The 17,289-nt window shown below is 39.1% G+C and overlaps 1 protein-coding gene and 1 gene segment (V, D, J or C); one reads left to right on the top strand and one right to left on the bottom strand.

The window, feature by feature from the left end:
- Positions 1-17,289, top strand: part of LOC127533691 (Ig kappa chain V region Mem5-like) — a 63,359-nt gene that overhangs the window by 30,201 nt on the left and 15,869 nt on the right.
- slc1a8b (solute carrier family 1 member 8b) lies at positions 264-13,171 on the bottom strand. The gene is given in 11 exon segments (XM_051947356.1): positions 264-1,080; positions 2,869-3,022; positions 3,112-3,246; positions 3,334-3,532; positions 3,535-3,899; positions 5,338-5,437; positions 6,900-7,113; positions 7,204-7,246; positions 9,499-9,714; positions 10,776-10,855; positions 12,955-13,171. Coding segments are annotated over 11 exon segments (1,821 nt in total). The 5' UTR covers positions 13,123-13,171; the 3' UTR covers positions 264-933.

Genomic DNA, 17,289 nt, shown 5'->3' with positions numbered 1-17,289 from the left:
ATATATATATATATATATATATATATATACATACAACCTGAAGAATATGTATTTATTTCAATACATTCAGAATATGTATTAGAATTAAGCTATGAAGTCTGGTATATAGAAATGGTAGTGAAGATTAGATTTCGGGGTTGAGTGAGAAAAGAAACTCATTTTCCTTCATCTACTTTGAAAGAAAAAAATATAATGGAAGCAAAATCGCTCAAAATCTCGACTGACAGAAAAGATGATGGCTTGAACAAACAAAATCACTCAAATGACTGTAGTGAAGCAGATTTTTATTACAAAACATCAACACAAAATTAAAAGCGTAGGTATAAAAACATGAATGATCGTCTTAATGGGATTTCTGTATGATTGGAGTATGTCAGTGTGTTTGTTAATGTCACCTTAATATATATCCATAGAGACCTTGTCTAACATAAAGCTACTATTCTTTTGCTCCTTGTCTGTCTTTCAAGTCTGTCATTTTCTCAGCATTATTGTCAAAACTGAGATCTTGTTAAGGCAATTTAAAACCTTGACTGAGGTCAAACCTGCCAGCAAACTTCATTAGGACCGTTAAACACTAATCTCCATCTAATGCATGCTGCTGCAACACATCACCAAGTGTGCACGTGCAATGAGACACTAGCGTGTGCTTTTAGATTTAGGTTACTTGTGAAACTCACTGCATTTCATTGCATCCACCGTCATCCAGTCAAAACTGAGTGGAGACATACAGTATCAAGTAGGTTTCTGTTTTCTGCATGGCACAGGCAAAATACATGTGAGCTGCTCGTCCCTGACACCACTATTTACTCTTTCTTCAGACAGAAACCATACATCAGCCCCGCTGAACTTTCAGAGCCTCAAGTTGTGCCTTTAGATGTGAATCAATGTGCGGTAGAAGGCAGTATCCCTTCATGTCCAGCATGTAATGGAATCTCAGACTTGGCAGAGGTTGTAGCAGGGCACAGCTTTCTCCAGCACGTTGTCTCCGTCCACCTCGAACACGTAATCGCAGCGATGAGCGATCAGAGGGGCGTCCGAGAGCGCCACGCTCTGATTGCCAAAGGAGATTACTGTGTCTCTCTGTAGGGAAGACAAAGAAAACAGTGGAGTTTGTGAGAAAGGACTTCTGCTTTGTAGAATTCCATGAAAAAACTGTTGAAAACAAATGAAAAAATGATGTTGAACAATTGGCCCAATATAAACATCAGCAACATTTTTGATTCTTGTTAAAGTTTTTAAGTGAGAATGTCAATTCTCTCTTGCAAGAATTGATTTAATTATTCAGAAAGAAATGCTACAAAATGATTTCAAAAACATGGATGACTAAGGTGGCAATATAATGTGATCAAAATGTAAGAACTGGAGCAAAACCTTTGTAAAATTCTTAGTATCATGACTTATTTAAAAGCTCTGAAAATTCAATTAGCTCTTTACTAAAACTTAACGTGGTTCTACATGAACAGTAACAGAAGCAGTTATTTGTACAGAAATTTCTGATCCAAAATCTCCGCTTGGTGTTTATTTGAGCTGACATCTGTTCACTGCTAAGGCTACAGAATGTCATTCGCATCATTTTCATGCTCAAATCCCTCAGTGACCCTTTTTGCTCTGTTGGTCAAAGAGTCCACTCCTTTCGGGACAGAAATTATTCATCACAGGTCAAAAGTGATCACTCAGAACAACTTGGTATTGATTTGCAGTGACCATTCCTTCTGAGTGGATGCATGGAGCCAAATCTTGCCAGGAAAAAACACATTGAGCCGTTTTGCACGGCTCTGAAGTTTGCTTTCATCTTCATTTGAATATTTATGACTTTATGCAAATGAACCCGACCGTGTTTATTTCCTCATACATTTGAATGCAGATGTCTTTGCAGCAAATGTTCCTATGAAAATAATCATTTGAGCAGGCTTTGTGACTGAAGCTCCTGCCATCTGCACCTTAACAATAAAACCTCTTCCACAGACACTTGATACAAAGTCAGTATCAGCTGGGCCTTCACAGCATATTTATACATACCACAGAGCATGATTATGTGTCCATTGCTTAACTATACCATGTAGTGCACCTGAGTTAAATCAACAGAATTAGTTTTGTTTTTCTCGTCTTTCATTCATGTTTCTACTTTAATTTGTCACCTGTCTGTATTTCCATGACAGAAACAAATTATGGATTCAAAAACTTGCCATTATTTTGAAGACATCAGCCCACAGGATGCACGGGTGAATTTAGCCAGTGGAATTCGTCTGCTTTTACTCCTTTCATGTTTCATATTCATCTCTCTATCACTTCTGTCCACCTAGCAGGCTTTTTAGTGTTTTATAGAGGCAATGTGATCTCTGTTTAAACTATATTTCCAATCAGATCTGAATTACTGTGCTTGTGTTTGCTCTTGCTGTGTGGGACAGATGTGACTGTCTAAACCACAGAAAGTAGAGTTTTTGGTGACGCAGGTGGCAAACACATACAAAAGCACATGTCAACAACTATTTGGTACAGATAACCATTAGAAATTTTACTATAGTGCAGCTGTGGTGATTTTGTGATCCATTCTTTAGCCAAACTACATTTGTTGTTTTTAATAAAATGTCCCACTAACTATCAGACAGATAGTTTTGTGCAGACACTCTGGAGAACTGAATGACTTCCTCTACCCCTGAACTTGTCATTTAGCACCCAAATCATGTTTGTCCATGACTTTGCTTTATGACGAAAGACTCTCGGGATGTAGGCTCTTGATTTCCAAAATTTTGTCTTTTTAATCTTTAATGCTGAAGAAAAAAATTCATCAAAGTTTCTAGAAGTTTTACAAACTCCCACACATGCATCAGCACTTTGAACTAAACAACCAGAAACCAGTCTTCTTACCCTTTGGGGGCCTCCTCCATTATTGGCTATAGGAGTAGTAGCTGCAGCGGTGGCGGCTGTGGTTGTTTTCTCAAAGTCTTTTTTGCATAAATGAGCCATAATCCCAGCAGCTAAGGCGTCACCGAGAACATTGATCATGGTCCGGAAGCGATCACTGAGAAAAAGATGGAAAAATGATTCACAGATTGCTCCTGTATCTCCAATAAGACATGCTTGAATAGAGGAGCTCTTAGTGGGACTCACAGAACCCAGTCGATGGCAACAATCAGGGAGATGTCAGCAGGCGGTAACCCCACAGAGGTCAGGACAATCACCATGGTAACCAAACCTGCTTGAGGAATCCCAGCTGCTCCGATGCTGGCTGCTGTTGCTGTTATGCTGAAGAGACAGACGCTACAACGTTAGCGGTGTAAATTTTACAAGTTATCAGGGGATGAAAGTGACTACAACATTTTCTTTTCTCACCTGATAGTGACTAGTTGGCCAAAGTCCAAGTCGTACTCGTTGACCTGAGCGATAAAGATGGCCGCCACGGCCTCGTACAGGGCTGTCCCGTCCATGTTGATGGTCGCTCCCACTGGCAGCACGAAGCGAGCAATCTGCCGATTGACTCCACAGTTCTCCAGGAGACACTTCATGGTGATGGGCAGCGTGGCTGAGCTGCAGAGAAAGAGCACCAAGGATATGAAAGGAGGTCAATCAACAGGCTTAAGTCCAAAGCATATGTATTTAAACTAGTTGGATATTCTACACAAACTGGGCTACATCTACAAACTGAAACATCTGCCTTCTCCTACCTAGAAGAAGTAGCCAGTGCAATGACAAGAGCCTGCAGCAGCCCTCTGATATAGGGGAAGGGGTTTTTGCGAGTGAAGATGAAGTAGAAGAGAGGCAGCAGGATGAGGCCGTGAACAAACAGCCCCGACAGCACAGTGATGAAGTACATCCCCAGCTTCTCCCCCAGATGGGCGGGGTCGTGCATGTCCAGGATCTTCCCAGCCACCAGGAACACGATGCCAAAGGGAAAGTACCTGCATGATGGAGAAGATGGAAATATTTGGTTTTCTCCTCTTTTCTCTTCTAACCCTAACCCTAGACCCTGCCATTTATTTTGATTTGGAGCTGATCTTTCATGATTTGTTACTAGCACCTTTCGCTCCAGTTAATCCTAAACCTGCTATAACTGATCTTTTTGAGCACTTGATGGCACAAGACACAAGTTCTGACATATCACCTTTTGCATTTCTTAGCAAATGCTTTATCATTAATATATCACATTTTCCTCCATTTTCATCCGAGTAACTGCTATTTTCATTCTCTTGTAGCTCTGTTTTTGGGCTTTACCAGCTTCCAAAGGAGAAATCTGTTTGGTAAATGCTCTACTATATTCACAACCAAATCATTAAGTACTTTCTGGACTTTTAAAGCTGAGTTTCTTGCTGAAAACCCTATGAGAGCAGTGAGAGTGAAACAAAACAACAGACCAGACAGTCGAAAATTAGATAAAACTAATTATGTTTATGTACAATTTAGATATCAATTATAGCTACTTTATTTTTATAATGTGCCATGATATAAAAGACAATGTGCTGTCAGAATAGCCCATAATTCTGTACAGTCCTCTGAGACACCACAGAAAATACATTTAAACTTTTTCATACTTGTATGTTTATCATTTTTAACTTTAAAATTTTAACCTTTATATTTCGTTTGGAATTCCAGTTGTTGTTTTTCATCGCAAATAACTAAATGAGTATGCCACAATGCATTTCAACATTTAATTGTTAAGATATGTAACAAAAAAAAAAACTTTGAATCTTGACACTTAATGACAACATTTTAGGGAAATTTAAAAAGTCCCCACAAATACATTTTGAGTTTGGAGTGGAGGAAGTTCACTGGCCTGACCTCAACCTCATCCTTTCGGGATTAATTGAGACACCAACTCTGAGCCAGATCTCATCGTCTAACAACATCATCTGATCTCACTAATACTCTTGTGGCCTAATGGGAGCAAATCCCTGCTTTCAGGCTCCAGAACAGCAGAGACTGTTATAGCAGCAGGTTAATGTTCACTGCTTTGGAATTAGATGTTCAGAAATCCTGCATGAATGTAAAGTACAGGTGGCCACACTGTTTTCCGGAGCGTTCACATACTTTAGGCGTGATGTTGTTCACAGTTGCAACCGATTGCATTTGTATGTTTGATTTTTAATCCCATTATTGAAGCTTCCTCTTTGAACCATTCACACACAGGTAATCCAGGAGCTCATCAACTCATCAGCTCATCAGTATAAAGCCTGACGTACACTTCAGACGGCAGCGCTGCGCACTTGAGTCGCTGACATTCATTTTTGGATTTAATCTGCTCTCTGGACTGTGTGTAGTCTGTCTTTTTTTGGATGTAAGTGCGTGACGCAGCAACGCACTTTCAAGGGCGTGTGTGTGTGAATGAGAGTGTATCCTCACCACATCGCAGCGTTAATGATCTTCATAACGCACTCGTTGATGCACTGACACACGTTGACCAAAGGAGCTCCACGTTCTCCCATCTTACCCAGCAGCAGGCCTGAGAACAGACAGGACACATGCTCACGTGTTTGTGGATGTAAGTTGGGTTACTACTTTCTTACCCCTGTAAAAGATTACAACTAATTACTTAATCATTAATAATCATTTGTAGACCATGAATAGGAGCTGTATGGCATTGCTGGACCCCGTTGACTGGTTATCAATAATATGAAAAAATTGAAAAAATTCAAGATTTAGCTTGTACTTCTACTCATTCTTGGTCACATTTCATTGGAAATATTGTACTTTTTTATTCCAGGACATTTATCTGAGAGTGGTATTCATGACTGACTTTCATTTCTAGGATTTTATAGATGACAACAGCAAAACTGGTTCCCAAACATTTTGCTTTCAGCCTCTAATGGACAAACATTGTCTAACGAACAGGGTCACACCCCCCTGTCCTGTTTTATTACACCAATATTACAGAAAAGTCTATAAAATAAAGCAGAATTTGTGTAGCAGAGCCTTGTTCGTTCCACTTCACTCTCATTTTAACACAGGGCTGTTTGCAGCTTTTTTGGCGCCCTTTGAAAAAGATAACCAAATGCTCCTTTTTACGCACAAAGAAATACTTTTAAATTAAGGAGTTTGGTTGCATAGTTTATATCATGTTCAAAACAAACAAACATGCAAATGATAAACTATGAACCAACAACGTCCTTTCTGCTGCACAATGAAACCGTCGTCTTTGCTGCACTACAGCCCCGTTTGAATATTCAGGGCGACAACATCCTTGAACACAACGACCCGTCTGATGGGATAAGTGACGCATGAAGACAAGCACTAATTGATGTCAAGGAGAGATCGTAGGAAAAGCAACCACTGTCCCAAATCCATGACCTCAACAGGAGCAGCATTTAAAAAGTTGAGTTAACAAACCTTTGCTCTGAACAATATGTCTGGAGGGGAAAGGGATGATTATAATGTATTGTGACAGTTCTGAGGCCTGAATAGTCTGAATTTATAATCAGTTGCAACAAAACCAAACTTTGCCACAACATGCAGAGTCTGAATATAACAAAAAACAACTTTATTCTACTGGATAAAAGTAATTTATTCACCATATAAACCATCTACGGCAGTAAAATTAGCTTCTTTTTTTTTTTTGCTGATAATACATTTGTACTTTTCCTCAGGTAAATAATGATAATTTTCCCACCACTGTCTATTAATAAAGGATGATGAGTAGCTGAATGCATCACTTTCCAACCAAAATGATAAGATTTATATCACAAAAAACGTCAAAAAGTGACATGTTGGAGCAGGATAAACAGCAACCAAGGAGACTTTTGGTAACCTGGAAATCCAAAAGTTGTGTATAATGTGATAAAGGCAACGGTAGCCTTCATAGCCACCAATTAATTGACTTTTTTAAAAGGATACAATTTATTAACCCTGCTGCTGTATTAGAAAAAGGTGCAATTACACTGAAACAAAAAAGAGTTTCGTGATCTTACCCATGGTGGCCGAGAAGATGACGATGCCCAGTACGTTCATGCCTTTGCTCGTGCTGGGGACGATTTTGTACTTGATGTCGGGTGCAGGGGTGATCTCCAGAAACACCGGGTGGCCCAAGCGAGGGTTGTGGTAGTCGGGCATGACGTACACATAGTTGGCCTGGGACTCTTTTACGTTGCCGTTCTGCACAATCGGTACCAGGTCTGTCCGGTACTGGAATGAAACAAACCACAGGGATCTGTTAATGTACGGATGTCATGGATTTAAATAATGGACAGTTTTGGTCAGATTTTATCCACTCACCTGCTGAAAAGTGGCTTCAATTAGATTTGATGGGATCATGTTTCTGCAATCAACAACAAAGAGGGAAAAAATCAGATTATATGTCTGTGTAGTAAAATAGCTTACAACATGGTAGCTATGTTTTTTTATTTGTATATGACTCATTTGATTTGCCAAAGCCTATCAAGTCCACTTCCTATTGATATATTAAATCAACATGGATGAGATTATCTTTAGGTGCTGAGAAAATTTGATCTTAATACTTAAATAAACAGTAGCTGAACTCTACACATCTTTTAATCAATATCAATACAATCGAAAGCTCCATAATAGCCACTAACCTTATGATGAGTTTTCTTTGTAGGCATCTAAAACATAGTCTAATGTCATGTTTTTATAAGATATGAAGTATCCCTCAAAGCATAAGCTGTTTAAAAAGTTGGACTTTTAATTGCATAAGCAGTGGTATTTATGTGCCGTTATTTACTACATTGGTGAGATGTATAGATGAAAACAGATCAGCTTCTAACACTGAAATGCATCATTATGAATGAAAATTATGTAACAATGTGTAAAAACGAATTAAAAGCAGCTTCACCTTGACCTGTTTCGCCCATAAAATGCAAACGTTAAATAACATTTCTTCAATGAAATACTTAAAATGCAACTTTTACTCAATCAAATGATTTATAAATATTTTCTGCACTTCTTTCCTGTTGTAATTAGATAGAATTATTAACATACACATTATATGTATTTTAATGACAGTGAAAACAAACGTAGAGGTTTTGAAAGACTGACGCTGTTGGAGGGTGGACGGGATCATCCTGCACTGTGCACTGGGGCTGCATTTGTACAGCACACGTCAATGACACAGGCAGCGAGTTTGTCAAACACGTCAGAGGACTGAAACGCACACCTCGCCGCTGCTCTCGGTATAAGCAGGTTTAAGGCGAAGGTATTAGTGGATCTCGGACATGAATGGCCCTGCGGTAAGCCTGAGCACACACATCAGACTGCTGCTTCAATCAGCACCTTCTGAGAAAGTTCAGGCTTAACAGATCACAGTCAAGTGTCTCCCTATTCTTAGCCAAACTGCTGTGTGGGAGTGTTCACCTTTGACTCAGTTTAATTTAAGGCGCTCATGCTATTGCACTAAATCTCGGAGGAAACCACATTTTCCGGAAGCTGCTTTGTCTATTATTTTGCTCTGGATGCTATTATGTCAGCTCCCAGGATCAAACTGATCCCTGGAGCTTTTGTGATTAGACGGCTTCCTATTTCTGTGGACTTCCAGAGTTCATAAGGTCTGAACTGGATCACTACTGGGTTTAATTGGTCCGTACTGGTTTTCACCAGCTTTTAAAGGGCATTGCATGTCAAATCCTCATCCTTGACAGCACTAATCAGATCTCCGCAAAAGCCTATGATAGGATGTGATTCTGTCAATTCTGCTGAAAGAGGTACATGCAATTTTCCAGTTTTCAAACCTTTTCCAAAATGAGCAAACACCTCTCGTATGAATTTGAGGACTTGTTGCTTCATATAGTTTCTAATGGGAGTTTTCTTTAAGAAAAACTATTGAAAGAGAAGTCGTCGTACCAAAATACTGTGCAGCTGCTCCACTAAAATGCTTAAGAGGAAGAACACATTGACTGAAAGAAGATCATTTTGTTTTATTCGTGTTAGTTGCGGTGCTTTTCAGATGGCGGTTCTGGTCTGGTCATTACTTTGGGTTATGCTGAAATATCTTAACAACTATTGCGTGAATTGCCAGGAAATTTGTCATTCTTTCATGGTAGTTTTCATTTACCACCACCAGTATATAGAATTTAAACTGATTCAGTGACACATCCCTACATCCAGTAAATGGGAAAGTGGTAAACTTTGTGTTTATGTTCGTGGTTACCTCACTAATATTAATCCTATTGACCTTGCTGATCCCTTGAGCCACTTTGAGGCTGATATTCGTGACTATTGTTGCACTGATTGTTGTGGAGACATTCATGTCCCCTTTGAGGTGAATCATAAATCATCCATTTAGTGCCCTCATCTAGTAAAACTGTCATTATGACACAATAGAAGCTATTGACATTCCCATCAGCATTAGCTGTACTTTGAATTTACTGATGGTTAGCGAAGTGCCAATTAGTCTGGCTGTAGATTATTAGCCTTTTTCATCACAGAAGAAGCAACTGTATAACATCAGAGGACAGTTACAGTCAGAGTCCTTGCTCGATATCCTTTCTTAAGGGCATCTCAGTGGGTAATAATACTTGAATGGTGGCGATCCTCAGTGTCTGTGTAGATGTTAACCTGATGAGGTCCAGCAGAGCGTCAGCGGAGGTCATAACAGGCCCAGAACTGGCATGGTGACCGTCTTTCTCTGAGCCCGTGCCTGGGTGAATGATGAGCACCAGCACGATGCCGACGATGACGGCGATGAAGGTGGTCCATAGGTAGTAGGTGATGGTCAGGACTCCCAGCCGGCCGCTTGCTTTCGTGTCCATAGCGGACAGGCCAGACATAAGACTGGATGGAAAAGTAGTATATATGTGATTTGTACCGCTAAACTCTTTTTTAATAGCTGTAAAATGTTTCTATTATATAGTTTCTAAAATATAGGTGCCATAATACTAACTGATTGTCAGTCAGTTGAAAAAAAGGTTTGTTTTTGGTCAACTATTAAGTAAAAAAAATGATTTGCTTGTTCGCTTCACAAACATTCTAATAAGCAATTTAGATTTTTAAAGCTTACTAAGGGATGTTACTGAGGTGTATTGATTGATTGCTTTGAAAACAACGTAAAAAGCATTAACGAAAGTTGCAAAATTGCTGTTACAACCTTATTATATGCGGAGGGTTATTTTAGTGATCGTTTTCACTTTGTAGGTGTAGATGCTAAAGTTTTCATAATATAGATGTCTCATATCGGCTGCCCCCTCCCCTCCCTGATGGACATTTACACCTCCGCTGCCTTAAAAGGGCAGGAAACATCATCAAGGACAACTTCCACCCTGGTTCCGACCTGTTTGTCCTGTTGCCCTCAGGAAGGTGCTACAGGTGCATCAGAACCAAAACAAACAGACTCAAAAACAGTTTCTTTCCAAAAGCCATCACCACTCTGAATTCAAATATGCACTGACATTCCAACCCCCCCCCCAAGACTACCTCAAAACCGTCTACTGTGCAATATGGACTAATCTAATGTGCAATATCACACTGACCATGCACTTTTTATTCTTTTATATTGTTTTAACTTATCCTTTTTTGTGATTTTTATTACATGTATCTTGCACTGATGGAGATGCTCTAAATCTCATTGTACTTGTGTATAGTGACAATAAAGGCATTCTATTCTATTCTATTCTATATTAAAATCAGCCAGATGTCAATAAGCAGGAGGAAATGATTTGAAGCAAATACATCAGACAAGGATGGAGTTCAGCATCTCAGCACCTTGTCTGAATGTAGCATTAAATCTTTACCAAGTGATCCTCAGTCCTCTCAGGGCTGAAGGAAAATTCTCCCCTAATGATAAAATCTTGTCATTTTCTGCTGAGTTTGGTCCAACACACTCAGCTGATTCTTACCTGGAGGTGATGAGTGGCAGAATTAACATCTTTAACATCCTCATCAGCAGTTCTCCAGGGAAGGAGAAGTAGATTTTGGCCTGTGGGGAAAAGAAACAACTAAATAAAGCTGATACCGGGTATATCTTTGATTTTTGAACAGTTCGTGTAGCAGTTTCTGTCTCCTAAGGACTCACTGCACCACAGAAAGGTCCCGATAGATAGGACACAATGCTATATTACCAGTGCAATTATGTGTGAAACCTTTAAGTATTTGAAATGATTAGTAGTGTATAAATCACATGTAGTTAATTCTGAAAAATATTAAGTTCAAAGCAGTTTTATTATGTTTCACAGATTCTTTTCGGAGATGAGAAGGTCATGCATTTAAAGCGGCTGCTGCCAGCGGTCAAAAGTACAATGTGGTACACACTGGACACTAATCATTAATTCAGTCTCTGCCAAAATTCATAAGCTGCTTGTTCCACTTAAAGTATCTTACATCACAGTGACTTAAAGTTAGATGCATGCAGTCTCGAAACAGACATTTGTACAGCTCTTAAGTAGTTCTTGAATACAGAAGGGAAACCTTTGATGGGAAAAAGCAATCATGAAATATAAAGAATGACAAATAAAATAATGTTATTTTATAAATTACATATACCTTTTGAACCTGCATCACATTTTAGCCTCTGGTGAAAGCTAACTTAGTACAGCATTGACCTATAGTCATGTTTTGGGTTGAAACAGAGCAAATTGTGGCATTTTATTCTGAAGAGTGAGAGGGAACCAACCTGGGAATCCAGTAGACTACTGAGGTCAAAAAGTCTCATAAAACTCCTCATATCTAGACGGAAACTGCAGAATTGGGTGCAAAGAATCTCTGTGGGTTCATTACATATATGCGATGTGATTTAGTCAGAGAATAGCTTCATCCTGCTTCAATCCTCCATTCACACTCAACAATAGCAGATGTTTTTAGTGACTTATTTATTACTTTAGATTATGTCAATATTTTAGCATTTTATAGCTATTTTATTTTAGTAACTGATCTGGCAAATAGTTAGTCTTTGTCTTGTTTTGGGCATTTAATAGAAGCTTAATTCAAGTTAATTGTAAGCAAGTTGTTATTGTGTTTTTTGTCTTATAACATGTTCAGCACTTTGGCCAACTCCACATGCTATTTAAAGAGACCTGAAATTTTTTTGACGGGATTCGATAAAAGAAAATTATAGATTATAGTCACCTAAAATAGTCCTTCTCTTCTTCTGAGGTGACTTTCTGTTTTTCCCTGCTTCCACGGTCACGTTTACATAACTGATTTCGATTACAGCCTCAGTGCAAAACAAACAAGAGCAATCCGAGATTTCTGACCTCCGCCAAGGGAAGATGATACGAAGTTGGAAAATCTAAATCCGGATCCAGAATCCAGATCCTTAACCGGATCAACACAAAATTTGAATGGAGTCTTCCCTGGGCCAAGATCCACCTCTGGTGAAAATTTCATTAAGATCCGACAAGTAGTTTCCAAGAAATCCTGTCCACAGACACGCACACAGACAGACAAATGAATAAACGGACCAGATCGCATGACCTCCTTGGCGGAGGTAATTAGGAGGACGGATTGACTGTTACGTCTCGTCCAGATGAATTGCGCTGTAAAAAGTGTATTTGAGCTGAAATAAAGTGCTTTTTGGAATGAATTTTATTGATTTTTTTTCCCCTTTGGGTAAGCAGGCAGCTTTTCTTTATTCTGTTTATTTGAAATGATCCTCTGTCCCTTAAAAAAGAAATGGTATTCTACTTTATGCTGAGTAGTCCTTTAGCTTTAAGTTTCAGACATCCATGTTTCTCTGTTTTTCTTCAAGTAGGATTTCAGATTAAAGAAAAGGAGCAAACAATAAATCTAATGAGAAATTTGTATTTTAGATTTTAGGTAAACCAAGTACTTAAGCTGAAACACTGGAAACTTTAAGCTGACTATACATCAAATCAAGTTGGAGCAAGAGGAATCAGATCATTTAGGTACATCTAACCTAAATTAGTGGATGAATTTATTTGGTTGCATGTTTTCAGTTGAAACAACTCATTTAGGTTGGGTCAACTATTCTCAGTGTAGTTTAATATAATCAAAGCTGAGAAGATCCAAATCCAGTTACTCAGCCTCTGGCTGAATGTCTTTCTTTCCATCCATCCCTACCTGTGTGGAGAGGTTGAATGATCGGAGTAAAAATCCCAGCACACAGCCGGTCACCACAGCGAAGACAGACAGTGTCAGCAGACCATTCCTCTTGCAGTAGTCCTTCACATACGCCCTGATTTTCATCGACATCAGATGTTTGCACGGTGACTTCAACCATTCCATCATGATTCCAGCTCAATCTAAAACCCAGCAGGCCCCCCCACCCCCCTGAAGGAAGCACAGATATCTCTTAGCACTCTTAGCGAGTATGATAAATCAGCGTGTATCCCACAAGAGCCGAGTCCTATGATCGAGCCTGTGACTCTGATCAGATGTGGATCCTGTCTAACACTGAGGAGCTCTCCCAGTCTGAGGGAGGAAGTGATGACTGAGTGATTCCCAGTAAAGCACTCCCTAAAAGGATTATCCCTATCCCATGCAAACAGAGTCTCCTTCGCAGCTACTCAGACTTATTAAGGAGGCTAAAGCTAGACTTTGCTGCTGATTAATTCCTCCATTCATAGATTATTATGAGCTATTGCCTGCAAAATCAGGTGCACACGCCTTGACCTCTGTGACATTCGCGCTCATGTGTCATCGCAACTTTTACTGACCTGACAAGACAACATTTTTTTGAAATTACTGAGAAGCATGTGCATTCTAAACAAAATAAAAACTGATTAAAACTGCTGTTTAAATGATCACTAATATAGTTGTTGCTTTCCACGGAACAGAAAATGAAGATTTATTTTGATTTGTGTGTGCTGAACTGTACAGGCAGGATTGCCAGAGGCCAAAGGTCAGACTCTAGTCCTCTGTGTTCAGGAATTTAAAGCATACTCTGACACTTTGCTGCCCTTTAACATGACTGTGACGTTAGGCTGTGTCATCTGTTCAGCGGTCAGGAAGAGTACAGAGAGGCCTTAACGTTTTAGGCTGCAGATAAAGCCCTGTTGGCTTGGAGAAAACAGCCTCAATGAACTGGCAAGTGATGGTGTGATCCCTGCAGGCCTTTCGAGGGGAACGTGTTTGACCACTGCTACAAAAACAGAGTGCACACTGTGTGGTTCTGCTGTCATTTAAGTCGAATAAAAGGTTTAAAAGGTGAAATAAGTGCTGACTCTACATAATATTATAATTAATCCAAGGGAGGAATGTGATTTTCTTTTAAAAGAAGAGACTTATGAAGCTGTTAGCAGAAATCGTGGCATGCCGTTGTCGTCAGCCGTCCCCGTTGTCCTTCTGTTCTCGTGTGTTGTTTGCATGCCTTGTTAATTCTGGTGTCAACTGACGTCCGCTTACATCAGAGAGTCCATGCTGACCTGGGAAGACATCCAGGCCTGAGTCTTTCCAGCGCAACAATGTCTGCCCACGTCAACTGAAGTCAATCCAATAACATTTAATCCTCGTCTTGAACAATGCACGCGGTGAGAACAGTGAATGGTGCAAAAGGGACGCGCATACTTAGAAGCACTGATCTCTCTGTGAGTCTTGATTTTTAATTCAAACAGCCTGCATTTCTATTCAAGCCAAGATGGCCATTAACAAACAATCTCCCAAATTTAAATGATTCTTATTTAAAAATCAATTTCTGTTCACAGACACTTTCTCACAACCTTAAAGTGGTCATAATGGGTGTTTCTATAGGAACATTGTGTAGCATTGTGAAGAGGGTCACTTCTGTTGAATCTACAGAGAATTATATTAAGACTTTGCAACAGACCAAGGAAGTGTATTAAGCTTTTAGCCGTTTAAATGGTACTGTTTACTGTCACTGCTGACATAGTGTTGTCATCATGTAGTTCTTTTCTGCAAAAAAAATATCTATAGACCCACTTGTCTGCACCCGGACAGTTAACGTCTACAGCCACAATAACAGACTTTCAGTAGCAATGCTTATATGCTGGTGTTTAATTGCTCTGACATGATTTACCATCATGTTCCTAAATACAAAGAACACCTGCAGCTGCTGAGAACATCAGTAGGTATTTGGTTGTAAAAGAAACGACTGAATATATCAAATGGTTGATGGGAAAAACCACAGGGGTCACCAAAGGTCAAGATGCGCCACTAAAGACAACCTCATGGTGGCACAAGAGGTAAAAAAAGAACTCATCTGCAGGAGACAATGAGTGCCTGTAAGATACAGGACAGACAAAGATGAAATAACAGCAGCACATTTATGACCAGATGAAGGTGGGGATAAGACTTATGGTGATTGTGGTTTCTGCTGTGCTCATTAAAAGGTGTTAGTCTAAAGTTATTCATGTCTTGGGGTGAAAACAACATGCAAATATTAGTTTAATTACCTGAATTTTAAATGAAAAGACTAATGCCAAACAGAAAGGACATCTTCTCCTTATGTGATACATTAATCATGACGTCATTACAGATTTTTTAGGATTTTGGTTCTGAACTGGTCAAAATGAGCCTGAAAGATGCAGTATGTTGTGTCGGTGAATGTGAGAATGTAAGTTAAACTTTGTGAGGTTCCTGTCAGCTCTGTGTTCAGTGGTCTGTGTCAGAGTTTCTTCCTCTTCAGCAGCTGCAGTTGGTTCCTGCTGGAGCAGTTCAGACTCTCTGCAGTCTGACTGAGGAGGTTTTTGTATGACGACAAATCACTGTGTGAACCCTACACCACTGTGATCACTCACACAGTAGTAAACTGCTGCATCTTCAGTCTGAACTCCAGTGATGGTCAAATAGAAATCAGTGCTTCTTCCACTGCCACTAAATCGAGCTGGTGTTCCAGAATGACGTACGTTTAAATGTCTTATAAGGAGCTTTGGAGCTTCTCCAGACTTCTGTTGATACCAGAATACACATAAATTTACATTATTACAAATGTAAACTGGAGTGCTAACTTTACAGTTCAGAGTGACCGTGGATCCTGGAGTCAATGTCACTACTGGAGGTTGAGTCACAGTCACCTGACTGCTGCATCCTGCAAACACAAAGAAATGATTCATTTATCAGCACAAATAAATGAGATAAAAGGCAGAACATGATGTCTGAAATGCTGCTGAGTGAATGAACCTGTAAAACAGCAGCAGAGCAGCGTCCAGATGAGGATGGAGATGAGAGTCATGGTGGTTGTGCTTTCTGCTGTGTTGACTGACAGATGTGAGTCCTGCAGTGTTGAACTCACAGGACTATAAACCTTCTCACTTCACATCAGCTGATGATGCAAAGCCTCCTCTCTATGGAAATGATTTGTCTGCTGTCAACACACTGGAGGCAACGTGGGACACAAGATGAGGAGAAACACTGTTTGGATTTACACTAAATATCATCTCAATGGAACACAGGAAAATATGTTTGAAATATATTTGAGCATTTTCAACATTTGGATTAAAATTGTGCAGGGGTGGTTGGTATAAGTTTTCTTCTCTTTCTGTTCTTCAACACTTATGTTAATTTAACATATTTTATTTTTAAACATTTATTGTTGTAGTTTGACTCATTGTTTTTGTATACATTTTATTTCTTAGTCTTTCAAATGAATATATTACAGGGAAATTTCACAGTTTCCCCTCAACTCTCAGATGTTTCCATAAAATCATGAAAATGATCTTAAATTAGGAAACAATTTAAATCCGCTCAAGGTAATCATTTTGAACATGAAAGAAAGAGGAAAACTGTCAAGTTTCATTGTGGAAAAAGGACATTTTCAGTAGTTAGATGTTTGTTCTCAGTGCAGGAGGTTTTTGTACGGCCACTCAATGAGTTTGTATCACTGTGGTACACTTTTGGTGGAGGAACCAAACTCATCATTCACTGTAAGTACCAGAATTTTATTATTTCTACAATATAAAATATGCTTCAAAGTTCTGCATCAAGATCTGATAAAACAAGAATTTGTTTTACTGATAATTTGTATTTTGTAGATTTTTCTGATCATTTTATCGTCATGGCTGAAATCACAAATGTGGTATGAAAAGAGCACAAACAATTAAATTATGAGAATGTAACATTTTCTTGTATTGTAGATGATTAATATATGATAAACAACTAGAATTTTAACAGTTTTCATTTGGAATTAATTGTGTACAATCAATACTATCAAATTAAATCATGAGATAGGTTATGTTGTAATTTTTAAATTTGGATCGTTGGACACAAAACCCGATATACATGCTGATAAAAATACATTTAAATGTATATTAACGTTCACAGTAGTTTGAATTTGCAGCTCCTCAGTTTCAGGTGAGAAGGAAGTGAAACAAACAGATGATAACGTCTTCAACTGTGTGCAGACATTTCATTTCTTTCATCAACAAAGTCATTGAGGCGAGAAATCTCTGTCAGTGTTCTTTACATTTACACCTGAGTTATGTGGAACATTTTGGTGTC

Source organism: Acanthochromis polyacanthus, chromosome 1 (genome assembly GCF_021347895.1).
Source record: "Acanthochromis polyacanthus isolate Apoly-LR-REF ecotype Palm Island chromosome 1, KAUST_Apoly_ChrSc, whole genome shotgun sequence".
NCBI classification, from domain to species: domain Eukaryota; kingdom Metazoa; phylum Chordata; class Actinopteri; family Pomacentridae; genus Acanthochromis; species Acanthochromis polyacanthus.
Note: the sequence above shows the minus strand (reverse complement) of the source record. Positions and strands in the feature narration are given on the sequence as shown.